The 14,322-nt window shown below is 35.4% G+C and overlaps 1 protein-coding gene across 3 annotated transcripts; it reads right to left on the bottom strand.

The window, feature by feature from the left end:
• Positions 1 to 350: 350 nt before the first annotated feature.
• Teh4 (tipE homolog 4) lies at positions 351 to 13,158 on the bottom strand. Of its 3 annotated transcripts, none has more exons than XM_071716888.1 (6): positions 10,809 to 13,158; positions 10,334 to 10,401; positions 9,816 to 10,026; positions 5,074 to 5,528; positions 3,482 to 3,779; positions 351 to 3,056 (listed from the first exon to the last, which is right to left on the bottom strand). In XM_071716888.1, exons 3-6 carry the CDS (start codon positions 9,990 to 9,992, stop codon positions 2,778 to 2,780), a joined length of 1,209 nt encoding a protein of 402 aa, XP_071572989.1. In that variant the 5' UTR covers positions 9,993 to 10,026; positions 10,334 to 10,401; positions 10,809 to 13,158; the 3' UTR covers positions 351 to 2,777. The 3 variants fall into 3 exon arrangements, with proteins under 3 accessions (XP_071572989.1, XP_071572986.1, XP_071572988.1); XM_071716885.1 differs by having other exon boundaries at positions 10,334 to 11,634; positions 12,621 to 13,158; XM_071716887.1 differs by having other exon boundaries at positions 10,334 to 12,628; positions 12,891 to 13,158.
• Between the last annotated feature and the right edge of the window lie 1,164 nt (positions 13,159 to 14,322).

Raw genomic sequence — 14,322 nt, 5'->3', positions numbered from 1 at the left:
GAGTGATGCCCTCGGCACGAAGTGCTCCGTGACACGCAAGGTGGCGGCGATATTATTTTATTACGGTTCAACGATGTGCGCATCGCGCTTCTATTACGGCGAGGGAATTCTTAAACGGCAAAACATTTTAATTCAACGTTTCCATACATTATTTCATTACAGGGAAAGAATAAATATCCGACGTAGTTTTTCTTCGATTGCCCCCATTTTCCGTATCGTGTTTTACAATCACGCGGACACGCAACGTTTATTCTGAACTGTTTACAGGTAAATTTGACCGAGTTAATTTTACTTTTAACGCGGAAGATAAATTGAGATGCGGATAAATATGCAGGGAAGAATTGCGGTAATTTACACGTGAAGAAACTTTATTTAAAAAAAAGAAATGATATTTTACAGTCGGCACATTCATATATGTCACAAATGTATTTGACATAAAGGCATACCACAGAATTGCACGATTTATATACACATATACTAAGCTATTAGCTATAATTTTATACATACAAAAAGAGGATTAGCCCTTTATCTAGTTAGACAGATTATAATTAATCATATATATACAGTTATTCGTCATTTGCATAATCGTATATTTATTTGCCAACAGGTAAATCTTGCATTGTTCCCTTATAATCGGTGTTCTTTAAAAATCGTTTCGAGGATCTGCTAATTACTCCAATCGTTCATCTGTTTGTCCGTTTTAACGTCATTTTGTACGTCGATCACATTGCTTTCATGAGTACATGATCAATCTAATGATTTCTAAATAGACAGAAGCGATACACGCGAGATTAAACTTTTATTTACAAATCGGAACTTCCCTACTTTTATAATAGATTAATAGAACAAAAATAACAGAAGTAACGGAACTGCGAACATTTATTTCCGAGAGAGCGAAAGAGCTCGAAAAAGTTTCCTTTCGAGCCTGTGTCTTCGGTTAATTATAGTACTCGCAGATATTAATAGGTATACTTTATTGATGGCTCCATCGAAAGCGGAAGAAGGCACATAGAGTACAGTGACATCAGAAAAGTCTTCTTTTCTTGTTGCGCGGTTATTTTTAGCCACTCTTCTTGCGTGCATACGTGTATCACTTGCGTGAGATTAGGTATTTTAACTTATTATTGCCTATTTAAATCGGTATCTTACGTTGCTGATTATACGAGTGTATTTTTCTAACAATTCTTTCATAACTTTTGATTAAAAACTAAAAAAATATACATTCTTTCTTCAATAAATCGTTGTGAGAAGAAAAATATCAAATTAAATTATGGCTTTTTGTGCTAATTACTTATCTTGAAAAAATTATTTATTTTACTTTATTTTAGTAAAGATTTTATGAAAAATGAAAGTGTGAAATAAAACCAATAATTAAAAATAAAAAATAATTTTATGGCATTGCGTTATTCCTCTTATAAAAATTCATATTTCTAATTAATACATATTTGTTAATTGTATCAAGTATTTCGAATATTTATTACGCGACGGATCATATTTTTGATTGACTTGAAACACACGCTGACACGAAACTGGCACGAAAATTGAGGCAATGTCGATTACCACGAATATATAAATGTCTCGCTGAAAGCATGTTATGTCATAATATATATTTTTATATATTTACATCGTACTGATACTTAGGCATCGCAAGTATGTAGTACAATATACTGTACAACTATAATTTACGCATATAGGCAGTCGTAGTACTCGCGTATCAGAAATAGGAAATCGCATCGAGTGTTTTTCACCAGCGGTATTAGATGTATCTAATCACAGTAGTACGGAGTCAACTACAGCGTAGCGCAATAAGTGGATGTAGAAAAAATATAAATGCACGTTCGTTGATAACCGAATATTAAATGAGCTCTAATTGTAAGTCGCCGTGTTATCTCCTATACGTTGTACATCGAAATAAGCCTGATTATTTCACATTTTGCGCAAAGATCGCAATTATCGCGTAAAAAAAGGATGTTTTCGCGGAGTGACGTTTACTGTAGTGAATATATATTTCAGCGATTATCCATCCGTTCCATCACTCATTCCATTTTGTCTTCGTTGATCAATGTTGTTCATCTTTCACTTTATTCGTACACATTGCGCGAAGACGGTTGTTTAACGCCATCATTGTTAGATACCGTTCGTTAAAACACGACGACAGTATAAACAATCGTATATTACACAAGTACTTTAATGAAAGTTTCTTAAATATATCTGGAGGCAAAATCTTAAGACTAATGTATCGACGATTGTGATACCAGTGTCCGTACGTTTGTCTGGCGCGCAAACAAAGTGATAGCGATACATTGAAGGCAACAGTGAAAATGTATCCGATCGATATCTAATTAGAGAGTCGGTAATATTAACTTGGACCCCGAATGGGTTACTTTCGATGAGTTTCATTGGCAGAGAGACCACTTGAAGTTTAATTTCATTTCAAGCACAACGATCAGGTCACATCATTGTAACGTCCACGTTATTACGCATTACAATGATCATTGTAACTGTAGAAAAATTGATTGCACCTCATTCCGGAAGACGACGTTAATGTCCATCCGAGAATTTAACTTTGCTTCACATGCTTCATTTGTGTTCGGATTTCATTTTTAGTGCTTGTCTCTCGCAAGATTTTTCTTGTTGGATGGATCTGTCCGGCACGGCGACCGCTTGAAAATCAAGTATCGCGTTTTCTTCTAAAAGGAATCCTCAGCGTCGTCCATGTCGATCAACGGCAGCCTTTCATAACCCAGTGTAGCGCCCGTGCCAAGCGGCTTGTACTGCTAAAGGGTCATACTTCTGATCTCGTTCTCATTAGCCTGGCTTTGAGTCGCGGAGGACGTCGCCTCCACGAGTCCCTCGTCCTCGCCCCGGGTCTCTTGATTGTCAACGCAGTATCTGCATCGCATTTTCGCGTCGTCCCCCACCCGCACTGATCGCGAGATGATAATCAGGGTGATGACGCTGATGACGAACACTCCAGCCGGCACGATAACGGCGATCAACAGCTCCATTCGCGTCTTCTTCAGATCGAAACGTGCAACCACGAATAACGAGTTGTTCTGCATAATATGTATCCGCATAAATAAGAATTGCGCACATTATCAATTATTAGTGTTTTACTATTATACCGGAAATAACAATCAACAATAATTAAAATTACCCGCCACGAGAAAAATTATAATAATTTTTCTCTATAATCAATTTAATTGCACGCCTTTGCCCCGTTTGTCGAATTTGATGCATTTTTTTAACAATTGCTCAAAACACAAAAATTATCGAGATGCCGGAATATCTTCTTTAAGGAAAAAATTTAATTTTTAGCAAGAAATATGGCTTTACGCATCAAAGTGTGCCTGTTACTAAACGTTATATTATATATTTTTCTACTTAAAAAACGGGATTGCCGGAAAAAGAAATCTTAAGCTGAGCCGAATCCGTTTAATCCTCACGTATTCGTTGAATCTTTCGACAGAAAATGCCTTACCTTATTGTAATAACAGGGATATCTGCTCTGCGCGGTCTGATTATCGCCGTCGCGGCCGTGGGTAAACTGGAATCGTCTGCACTCGCCTCTCAATGTGTTGACGCAACGCTCGAGATTGATGTACAATCGCGAGCTATTGTAGATCGTCAAAGATTGCTGTGCCGGGACATAGGCATTCGTGAGATCCACCGGATGCTTCAGGCTCTTCTCGTAAATTTTCAGGAAGCTCGTGAAGTTAATGGACGGTTCGGGGATCGGAATCTCGCCCAACAACGTGCCGTTCACGCAGTCCTCCGTGCTGCGAAAGTAACAGGGGCGGTAACGATATAACGCATATCGACAATTTTGTCGATCTCCTTACGTAAAAAAAATAATAATAAAGATGAAGATGATAGAAATATAAATAAAATATAAAGAGATAAATGTTTTTCACGCACATTATGAAACATTGCAATTTTTGTAAATCTTTTTAATGAAAAATTTTTATTACATATACATATTTTGAATCGATTAATATCCGTTAAGCCTCTGTCAGACTACGGATTAGGATTGAGATTGGACTGAATTTAATTAATCAAAATAAAGAAAACTAATCACAAGTTTAATGAACTTTATTCTAATTGGTCAAATCCAATCTCAGTCCCAATCTGTGGTCTGATACGGGCTTTAGAGAGGATTACGAACTAAAGTTAAATATTTTCTTGTAAGCAATTTTATTGGGGTCAATTACTTCTATCGCGAAACCTGTGTCGTTTCTTTATACCAGCTTCTTATATAGGCTATAGGGTATTTCCATAGCAACCATTGATCCTGCGACTGGGTTTGGTTCCCCCCCCAATATTTTGTCTCTTTCTCGGTCATTGGCATGCTTATCCTTTTTTACTTCCTGGCAATTCAATAAAATTTTAAGCCCTTAGCTTGAAAATAACATGATGGTGATAAATGAGAGAACGCTTGAATAACATCCACGAATGTGTATCAAGTACATTTTACGTGATGACTGTATAACGGTTTTATTTTTGTTCGTGCATAAAATTCCAATTTTACTAGTTGATCAATATCTTCAGTTATCAATATTTTTATGGAGAGGAAAAAATAGAGCAAAAATATATTTTCCGTTCAATCATTCAATAAAGCCTCACTCTAACAGCAATCCAATTCTCGAGAGTCTCACGTCTCATTAAGTCTCTTCTCATTTTCTACGTGCGCATTTAAGACTCAAAGATGCGATAGAGCCAATGAATTCAATAGCTAATCTAGTGTTAATAGCGACAGAAGACCCTTATAAAAAATTGGCATAGAAATTTACCACGTAACATCTTAAAAATTAATACAAAATTTGCGTTTGTTGTATAAATATATAATTATTTGCATATATATGTATATAAAATATTAACATATCTCTTTATATAACAATCGCATTTTAATGATGTTCGTCTCTTAACGATATTTTAATTATTCCATTCATGTAATTAGATAACGTGATTCAATGAAACGAGATTTTAATCGAGATTTTAAACGAGAATAAATTTAAATAAAGTGGAAAATTATTATTCGTCGAAAGACTTCGTTATATTAACATTCGTCATTACCTGATGATATTGCCGTGGTTCGTCACGGCGAAGCAGCTCGCGAAAATACTGCCGTTCCGCTCGTCCCAGATTTTAACGGGCTTGTCCAATCTGATACCGGGTAGGCTACCGTTCGCCCTGTTCAAGGCCATCCCACGGGAGCACCTGGCTGATATGATACTGTCGTCGTGCATTAGATAGACGTTTACGTCGCTGGTGGAAATGCTCGGGCAGTATCGGTCGCAGGTGAAGGTATTCTTGATTTTCGTGCATCTGGAGTGCTGACAGCTGAAGAAGCCGTTCAGCTTCATATTGTCCCTCTCGCTATCGATGACGACGCCGTCGGCCTTGTGATGGCAGAGCATCAGCTCGCTCATGTTCGAGCAATGTCCGAGGCTGCAGTTGAACACCCCCGTCAACATGCTGCACTCGCTGCCGTTGTTGCAATTGTACCGTTTCATGCTCCTCATGTTCGCCTATCGACGTTTCTCATTTTGAATTCTTACTTCATCTCATTATTAATTATATGACAAAACTACGTATCATGATGTGTTAAAGCTAGTGTCAGTGGATTTGTGATTTTAATCTGTCGCAATTTTTTTATTTACAATTTAAATTATATATATTAACTGTGTGATTTCTGAATCTTTTGGATAATATGACAATTAGGTCTCAAATTTATTTTACTTATAGGATAAAATTTATTTTAAAATATTTAAACATAAAGTTTTTAATCATATACGATGTTGATACTTAATTAATCGAGTTTTTTTTATTTTATATATCTATATATATTTTAATTTTATTCTCTTATTGCGTAATTTCTGCGAGAGAATTAAATGATATTTTATGTTTTAACGTTTGTGTGTCCGTAATTTTATTATAAAATTATTTTCTTTTAACAGAATGTTAAAAAAATATAAAAATATTATTTAATTAATTCATTAGGAAAATTATTTTATGATTTATGAAAGTTTGTCTGACATCATTATCAAAACGATTGTAAGAGGCACGGTATGTATGTTTTAGTTACACGCTATATGACCCTTTCTCATCAACGCCATTAATTAAATCCCATTACTTTCAGAAAGTTTCAGGCCTGTTGGCAAAGCATTAACGGTCAGCATACAGTATGATGCCGTGCGCCTAAATATTCATATTCATAGGGCACTCCCTCGGGGATAACTCGTATGACTCGTATCCTCCCAACTCATAACTTTTACTTTAGATTGGGATAATACCGGGTATTTTTAGACGTTTTTTACGATATTACTTGAAACCTTTCGGCTGTCGCGAATACCTTTCCCTGATCAAAAATTGACATACATTTTGACTATAAGAATATAATCGACAAGTTTATAATTATTTCATAATTAATTAAAGTTTCTTAATTAAAATACTATTATAACACGATTTAGAGAGAAAGAAATTAGTATTTGCATCATACTTTTTTTTTATTGTAATAAAACTTTTCAATTTGTGAAGGATGTAATAGCCGTTCGCAAATAAAGCTTCTAATCCGCAAACATTGTTGAAAATGGCAAGTTGTTTGTATAACATACTGCTACTACAATCTACAATAGTGAAAGATTATGTCATATTGTTTGCCTCTTCGACCTATCATGTCTATTTTTATCAGCACATTTCTTTATTGTTTGTTAAATAATCGGATTTAATAAACAACAAAAGCAGTTAATATTGCTCACAAGGGAAGAAAGCTTTTCTTTAAGAACTTTCGATGACGGATAATGTTGTGGGTATTGCACGCAATGGATTTTATAATGGCATTTCTTCTTCGTGAATATTGCAAGAGGTTTAGGCTCTCAACGGGCTGAAAACCATCCCTGTAATCGATGTCTCTTGGTTGATGGATCAATATATAGAGGAGACGATAAGAACATGAGATGGAAATTTAAGAGCAAGACGAAAGCGAAGTGCGATTTTCATATTTTCTAAAAACAATTAAAAAGTTTTTGATATCTGAATCATGAGTAAAATTATATTATTTAATCAGATTATATTTCATAAATATATTTTAACATATTATGCGTGACACTTTTATATCGGGTGACATCTATTTCCTACGAAGATTGCAAAGTTGACAAGTATTGATCGATTGATAGTATTTCATATTCCTTCTATCTCCAGTAATCTTGTCGAGATGGTCAGTATAGTATCGACATTATATGATAAATTACAGTTATCATTATCAAGGATAGAGTTAAAGGAAAACAATAATGAATTGATTTCTAAAAGATAGTTTTGAACGTATAAAGCTATTGCTTTGAGCTTAATAAAGCTGTGAATTCAAGAAACTACACTGAGAAAAAAATTTATTAAACACAAAAAAATACATTTTTTTGAATGTGGTTGATTTAATTCTAAGAAATATTTATTATGATTAAAAAGATGGTTTTAAATTCAAAGACATATTTTTTAAAATACATAAAGTGATTTATTAAATCGAGCACTTTTGTTATTCAAAAAAAGATTTATTTGATTTAATAGGTTGTAACATAGAAACTAATAAGTGATTTGTTTAAAAGAAAAAAGTGCATTTTTTTAAATGTAAAAATTGTATTTAAAATAATATTTGTTTTTTTTTAAATAAGCAAAATACAAAAAAACTATTTTGTAAATTGGAACAAATTATTTATTTAGTAAAAGTATTTATTTGTTTATTTGAAATAAAAAAATTTGTTAAATAAAAACTGCACTTTTTTAAATAAATGTAATAAGCGTTTTCACCGCTAGGCGGCTGCTAAACTCGTAAGTCAAATTCGACCAGAGACCGTATATAAAGCCCCACGGCGAAAGCGTCTATCACTCGTAGTTGTACACATCATTGGAATACATCACACCGGTCACTCGAGTGATGGAGATATGACAATTATTTATTATTTATTTATATATGTAGCAGTCAACCGACTACTACATATATTATGAGTTTATTTAACGTAAAGAAAGATGTACTAGTAAAACTAGTTCCAAATAAACTATTTTTTTCAATATTACGAAATATTTACTTTCCGTAATATCTCCTTTTGTTACGTTAAAGATTTATTAATTTACATTAAATTATTATTTTCTTCGGTTAAAAAAATTAATTTTTTGTATATAATATTTTCACAAACAACTTGTTTGTTTTAAAAGCAATATTTATTTAAGTTGAGTAAATAATTCCTTTATTTTAAGTATCCTTTCTTCAAGTTTAATAATAAAAATTTTACGTGAATTAAATATTTCTTTACTTTTAACATTTGTTTTTTTGATTGTAATTGCTGAGTTTCTTTTTTAAATATTTATTTTTTTCCAAGTAAAAATCATTTCTTTAGAATAATAAAATTCATTAACTTTCTTTAAATAAATATTTAGTTAGGAGTATTCAAGTAAATAACTTTTTTGTCTCAAACACAATTTTTTTAATCTTAATAAATTTTTTTCTCAGTGTATTATTAATAATGAAAGTATAATTCCGAATAACACAGCAAGTGTATACGAATAACAAGTCTCGCTACAGTTTATTTGTATGCAATTTGTATGAATCTTCCGCAACATCACCCCCGGGATCGATGTTTGACGGCACGGCGAGGAAATTGGAGCCTACGTTGCTTTAGTAAAAATGTAATATTCCCACGAGATGGAGACCTACGCTCACGAGAAAGCATCCGGTTCATGTGGAAGCTCACGGTCGCGCTTGGTTGGGAACGTACCGTGAAATAAAGTGATCGGAATCCGAAGGGTAAACGTGCGTCCTCGCCACTCGTTAAGAACCTTCATACTACGTCAAATGGAAGAAGTTTCCAGGGAAAGATTATGGCCAGTGGAGTATTCGAGCAAAGCTCGTTATTGTCTTTCCCCGAGAAAGCTTTGCCTAAAGATTTCCAAGAGTTGATTGGGTAATTATACGAGATTGTAATTGTTCGTGTCTAACGAGAATCATCGAGGGAGATCATAAAATTTTAATATCAGATCTTATACCGTAAATGTTCCCGACCTGAGGAAATTATGCCGAGCTCGTTAATGGCAATCTATCTCAGTTCGTTGTTAATTTCATGCTTCACGTTTTTCTCTTCGAGAACAAAATCAGATTGTTAATATAAACTAATAAATTAGTGAAGATTAAATTAATATTTAAATAAACCAATTAAAAACTTTTTTTCAACATAATTATTTCCCATTTTTTTAAGTCTTTATGTTCTTGTTGCAGCACTTAAAATGTTATTTTGCATTCTGCATTTTTAAAACCAAATTGTCAATAATTTATAAACTTCATATTTTTATCTGTAATTTATAATACTTGTTACATATTTGTGCACAATATAGGCTGCGTTTCGATATTCACTGCCAGTACTGAAAATCCATAGTGTATGTGACGTAAACTAGAGTCCCTCTAATAAGAGTCGCGACATCTTGAGTTTCGACAAAATAAGAGAGAAAGAGAAAGCGATATACAAGTGATATACATTCATATCGCTTTCTCTTTCTCTCTTATATCTCTTTCTCTTTCTGTTTCTCGTGCTTTTGTCGAAAATGTGCACCAATAAAAAGTTGCTGCTACGTGTCGCGACTCTTATTAGAGGGACTCTAACGTAAACTAGAGAGATTTTCAGTACTGGCAGTGAATATCGAAACGCAGCCACAGTAGTTTATCGAGAGCTTTTCAAATGTTTGGACGACATTTAAATTATAACACAAATGGGACTTTCAAACAAAAAGCAAGAAAGAACACGACAAAGTAATGCTGCGTCGTTCTTACGCACCTGGGGACACGCGATACTGCTGAACTTGGTGCAATTTTCGAAAGTCACGTCGGTGCCATTACGTCTCACGGTCGCGTGATACTGGGGACAAAAGCCGCTCGTCTTCGTCAAACACCACTCGCCGCAACTCGCCCATCCGCAATTATTCACCATCGAGGCGTTAACGGTTTGGCACATCACCGGTTCCGGCTCGATGCCAACGTGGAAAGCCCTGAAATTACGCCGGCGTCGTTAACGCGCCTCTCGGATTACGTCTCGTGGAAACAAGCTGCGAACATCTTCCCCACAGCCTCATCTCGAATAACATCTTTGACTTGAATAGCGTCTCAGTTACATCTTAATAATCCTACACGGTGAACGCCAGTCTTGTGCGAGAAAAACTTTCACGAGGAACAAATCCTTTGGATGGATAGAAGCTAATAGAGTCTACCAGTCGAACGTATTTCGAAGAAAATGGGATCGATACATGCCAGAAATCAATTTCTAATTTTAGATTGTAATATGTCATTTTTTTTTACCTATACGACGGCGCGTAGATCGCCACGCTGAGGTAAACCAAAGCCACGCAACTGATGACGAAGGTGAACTGGAAGAAGCATATGCTACCGCAAATTTTACGATCCTGTTCCGGTATCAGGCGGCGCTTCTGCTTTCTGCCCATTTTTTAAATCTTACGTTGAATTTTTTCTATTTAAATTTCACGGGGTTTTAATTCCACGCCGATCAAATGCATATACACATTTATGCGCAAACGTGATCCCAAAAATTAATAATTCCAGCAGCGGACTTGTTGAAAAATTATCTCACTCGTTGGAGTTTCGACCTTTATTCACTTATCGATATGCGTTACCGCCCAAAAATTAATTCACTTCAAATTTGATAAACTAATTCCGTTTGTCAAATAATGTTAAATAATCTCGCATGTATTATATTTGCTTCTTCTCGGAGCGCATGGCATAAAAAATAAGCGACTTTATGTCGACATTTCATTACCGTCGTGCTATAGCAGCCTCGTAAAAGTTTAATCGTCGTCTCGTACGAAGAAAACCCGAGAAATCGAGAGATCAACGGACCGCACTCTCGCTTCGCGCTAGGAATCGATCGTTCGCAACAGCTCCATTTTCACTTTCATAATATTACCCGCTGGAATGCACACGTGCGCAGCCGGAATATTTCGTTGCGAATCTTTGTTCGTTTCCCGCATACTATTTCCGTTGGAAAAGTACAAGTCGCGAAGTCGGTCGACAAGTGCGTGTGTGGGTGTGTATGTCACGACTTCCATCGATTAGAGGATTTCGCTATAGCTACCATCCTCTTATAGGGGACGAACACGCGTGACGTCGTGACGCACGATCGTCATGCCGTTTCGAAGAGCATCAGATGACACTTAGAATTTCAAATCTCTAATCTTCTCCAGCGACGAAAATTGACGAATGAAAAAAAAGCGCTCATCAAAAAATCGCCAGTCTGCTCGATTTCGAATTCAACGAACGACTTGTAACTTACTCTTACTTTTCTTTCTTCTTGGAAGTTAATTAGTTACGAGTGACATTAACAATTCAACGATAATGTACCGGAGATTCGTAGTAAGCTCCAAGTGTGTCACGCGAGTGACTCATTAGGCAAGTGATTCACTGTTCTGCCGAATCGCTGGCGGGTTGCCCCATTTCTCTGATCGGAATTTAAGCCGGTGTGATCGACCGTTCGTCAATCGAGCGCACAATAGCGTGTAATGCCGAGGAAGTTTTCTCCTGTGTTTGCACGGATCCTCCCCCTGCCGTTCTTTCGCTAGACGCCGGTGTCCGATCTATCTGATGCACTTAGAGCAATTACCACGTGTTAACTTCATTAGCCGTATAGTTGCGAGCGGATGCTCTACATAGGACAGTATAGAATTAGATGATGGTAATCCCATTACCGCGACGCTCGAGTGGGCGCTTAAAACAACTGTTTAAAAAATGCGCTATTGATCCGGATTTCTGTGCCACCATTACCGTCGGAAGTAACGTCGTTAGAATTTGTTCCTGTCGTTCCCTGGGTCGTTGCCGAGACTTTGCTGGCGTATAATTAACAAGTGAAAGGCCGTCTTACAATTAAAAGAGTGACGTTTTAACGCACCAATAAACTTTAAACTAATTATAATTCTTCGTCACGCAAAATTTTCTTCCTTGAAGAATTACCTTCCGTTAAGTATTTAGAACAATGTCAGCATTATTATTTAAATAGAAGACAGGAAATAGTAGGCTTTTGCGTTTTTTTTTTTATAGTGGACAATCGATCTTGATGTTAGAGAGACACTTCTCTGAGGGACACCGACGACGAAGTCCCTAATGACTGTTCCACTTGCGAGTAACCTTGGAATAACCGATTATCTTGCCCATAATACCTTTGGGATTCTCATTCTTGGAATTGCCATAGACGTGCGCTATCTGATTCCTAAATTGCGTGCATAATCTGATTTTCGTTTTTTATAAAATCTATTATGATTTTTTGTCCCTTTTTTTTTATCGAGAATAAAGCTGCCGATGCAGCAACAGAAATGATTAGACTTGCAGAATTATTATTCGTCCATCCGCATCCTCCCAAAAAAAAGAACTACAACTGCAGAATATTTTTTACATTCTCGATATTCGTTGTCTGACTAAAGCGAGTATTTACTACTCGTTCGAAGCGAGTTTTATCTCCGATAAAACCGCTTTACTTTTAAGCTGATTGCGCGTCTCAACTTTTCATGGATATCAAGTGCTCTTTTAGATGAATTTTTTTTCTGCTCGATCACCGATTTTCAGCAGTTGACGTAAATACCTGCATTTCTTTTTCAAAAAAGAATTAAGATAATCCTTTGTAGAAGTTCGACGATTTGTGTATTTTGCGGATAATAAAATCCGCATGATACAACGATTATTTATGTCGTTATAGCGAGTCTTCATAAAATTTCCTTGAAAATTTCTGGCATTTTAAAATTTCGGAGATGGATCTTTTGAATCATAATTGAAGGAATGGATCTTCTTTACACCGTTTTTTTTATGTCGATGCAATTTCACTCGTTTTCATCGTTCCCGTTCCATACTTTACCGAAAACTTTACACTTTATTGCTAATTATATTTGCACAAATAACACTTGATTATGAATAAACCGTGTCATTTAGCCACGAGAATTTAATTTCACACGTGTATGCGATCGGTACGCGTCCCTCGTAGGATCACTGATGTTAAGAAACGATCTCGCGATCATTTCCGTCCGCGACTTGCAAAATAATTGTCAGTTCGTCGCGATCTTTTCATCCCGAAAAAGAGTTCCACAATCACGCGAGTATGCGCGAGGTAGCCATGCAACCGACCAGCTCCGACGACTGTTTGAAAACAAGTTTGCTAGTTGGCCGTGTGGTTCGCGAGTTCCCTCGCACGGAGCTTGCGCGGTGGTATATCGCGCTTTTCATGGGGGGTGGGATCCTCTTCCATGGTGAAATGCCCGAGTGAAACGACCCACGGTTCACAGATCTCATCCTGTGGTTGCGTGAATAAATCGCGAAACTTCTGGAACGTTGAGATATGACTACTTAAACGACAGGAGACAGTAACAAAGATTTATTAATCTTTTTCTCGAAGTTATTAATTTTTCTTAGCTTGAATATAAAGTACAGTTCATTTTAGCTAACGATTATTTCTTCAAAGTATTTTAATATATTTTTACATGCAGCGATTTGCAAACAATATTCGACGTTCAATTCATTTGTATTCTTTTGAAGTTATATAAGTTTCTGATTTCAAAATCGATTTCGAAAGTGATATATATTTTTTATTAACGCGATAAATAAATAATTATAATATCATTTTTTTATAATTTACATTTATTTAATATAATATATAATTGATATTTATGCAGGTTAAAATAATGTTAATTTTAGTGTCAATTAAGTTCTTATCTCTTCTTTTTTTAATTCCAATTGTACTTGCAAGAATCAGCAGATGAAATATGCAATTTTACACCAGGAAATGTGAAACTATTCTCTCATCGTACACTATAAATTATAAATACAAGTGTTCCATATAGCACATATAGTCAGTTGATATCTGTTTTATCGATTTAGATTCATGCCCTCGATATCAGTCGAGTAGGGTGGAGTGTTAGTTCCGATGGATTAACATTTAACATTTCTACGACCTTCAGAGCAAAAGGTCAAATGTCTTCGTTTAATGCTATGTAATCTTCGCATAATGCATGTGAAGATAGATTTTTCATGTACTGTAACGTCGATAAATGCAACGTATCTGAGTTTTATTATCACAATTCCTCAGTGGCAGACTTTAAAATGTTAGAGATCATAACTTTCACTTTTTGAGGCTATTATTTAAAAAAAAGGTATCAAGAAAATTATGGGAAAGCTATAATTAACATGAGCTTTATTAATATAAAATTTATTTTAAATTAATTCACCTAAAATCAAAACAATTCATGGTATTTCGAGAAACGTATCGGGAATGTTAAACTGGAAAAATAATGTAT

Source organism: Temnothorax nylanderi, unplaced genomic scaffold, assembly GCF_030848795.1.
Source record: "Temnothorax nylanderi isolate EJ_2023f unplaced genomic scaffold, tnyl_v1.0 TNYL_tig0195_pilon, whole genome shotgun sequence".
Lineage (NCBI taxonomy): Eukaryota > Metazoa > Arthropoda > Insecta > Hymenoptera > Formicidae > Temnothorax > Temnothorax nylanderi.
Note: the sequence above shows the minus strand (reverse complement) of the source record. Positions and strands in the feature narration are given on the sequence as shown.

Coding starts and splice junctions, on each gene's coding strand:
- Teh4 (XM_071716885.1), bottom strand. CDS start 10,476: ATGGGCAGAAAGCAGAAGCGCCGCCTGATACCGGAACAGGATCGTAAA. Junction 5,529..9,815: donor GCAGTATCGCGTGTCCCCAG/GTGCGTAAGAAC, acceptor AAACGTCGATAG/GCGAACATGAGGAGCATGAA. Junction 3,780..5,073: donor AACCACGGCAATATCATCAG/GTAATGACGAAT, acceptor TTACTTTCGCAG/CACGGAGGACTGCGTGAACG.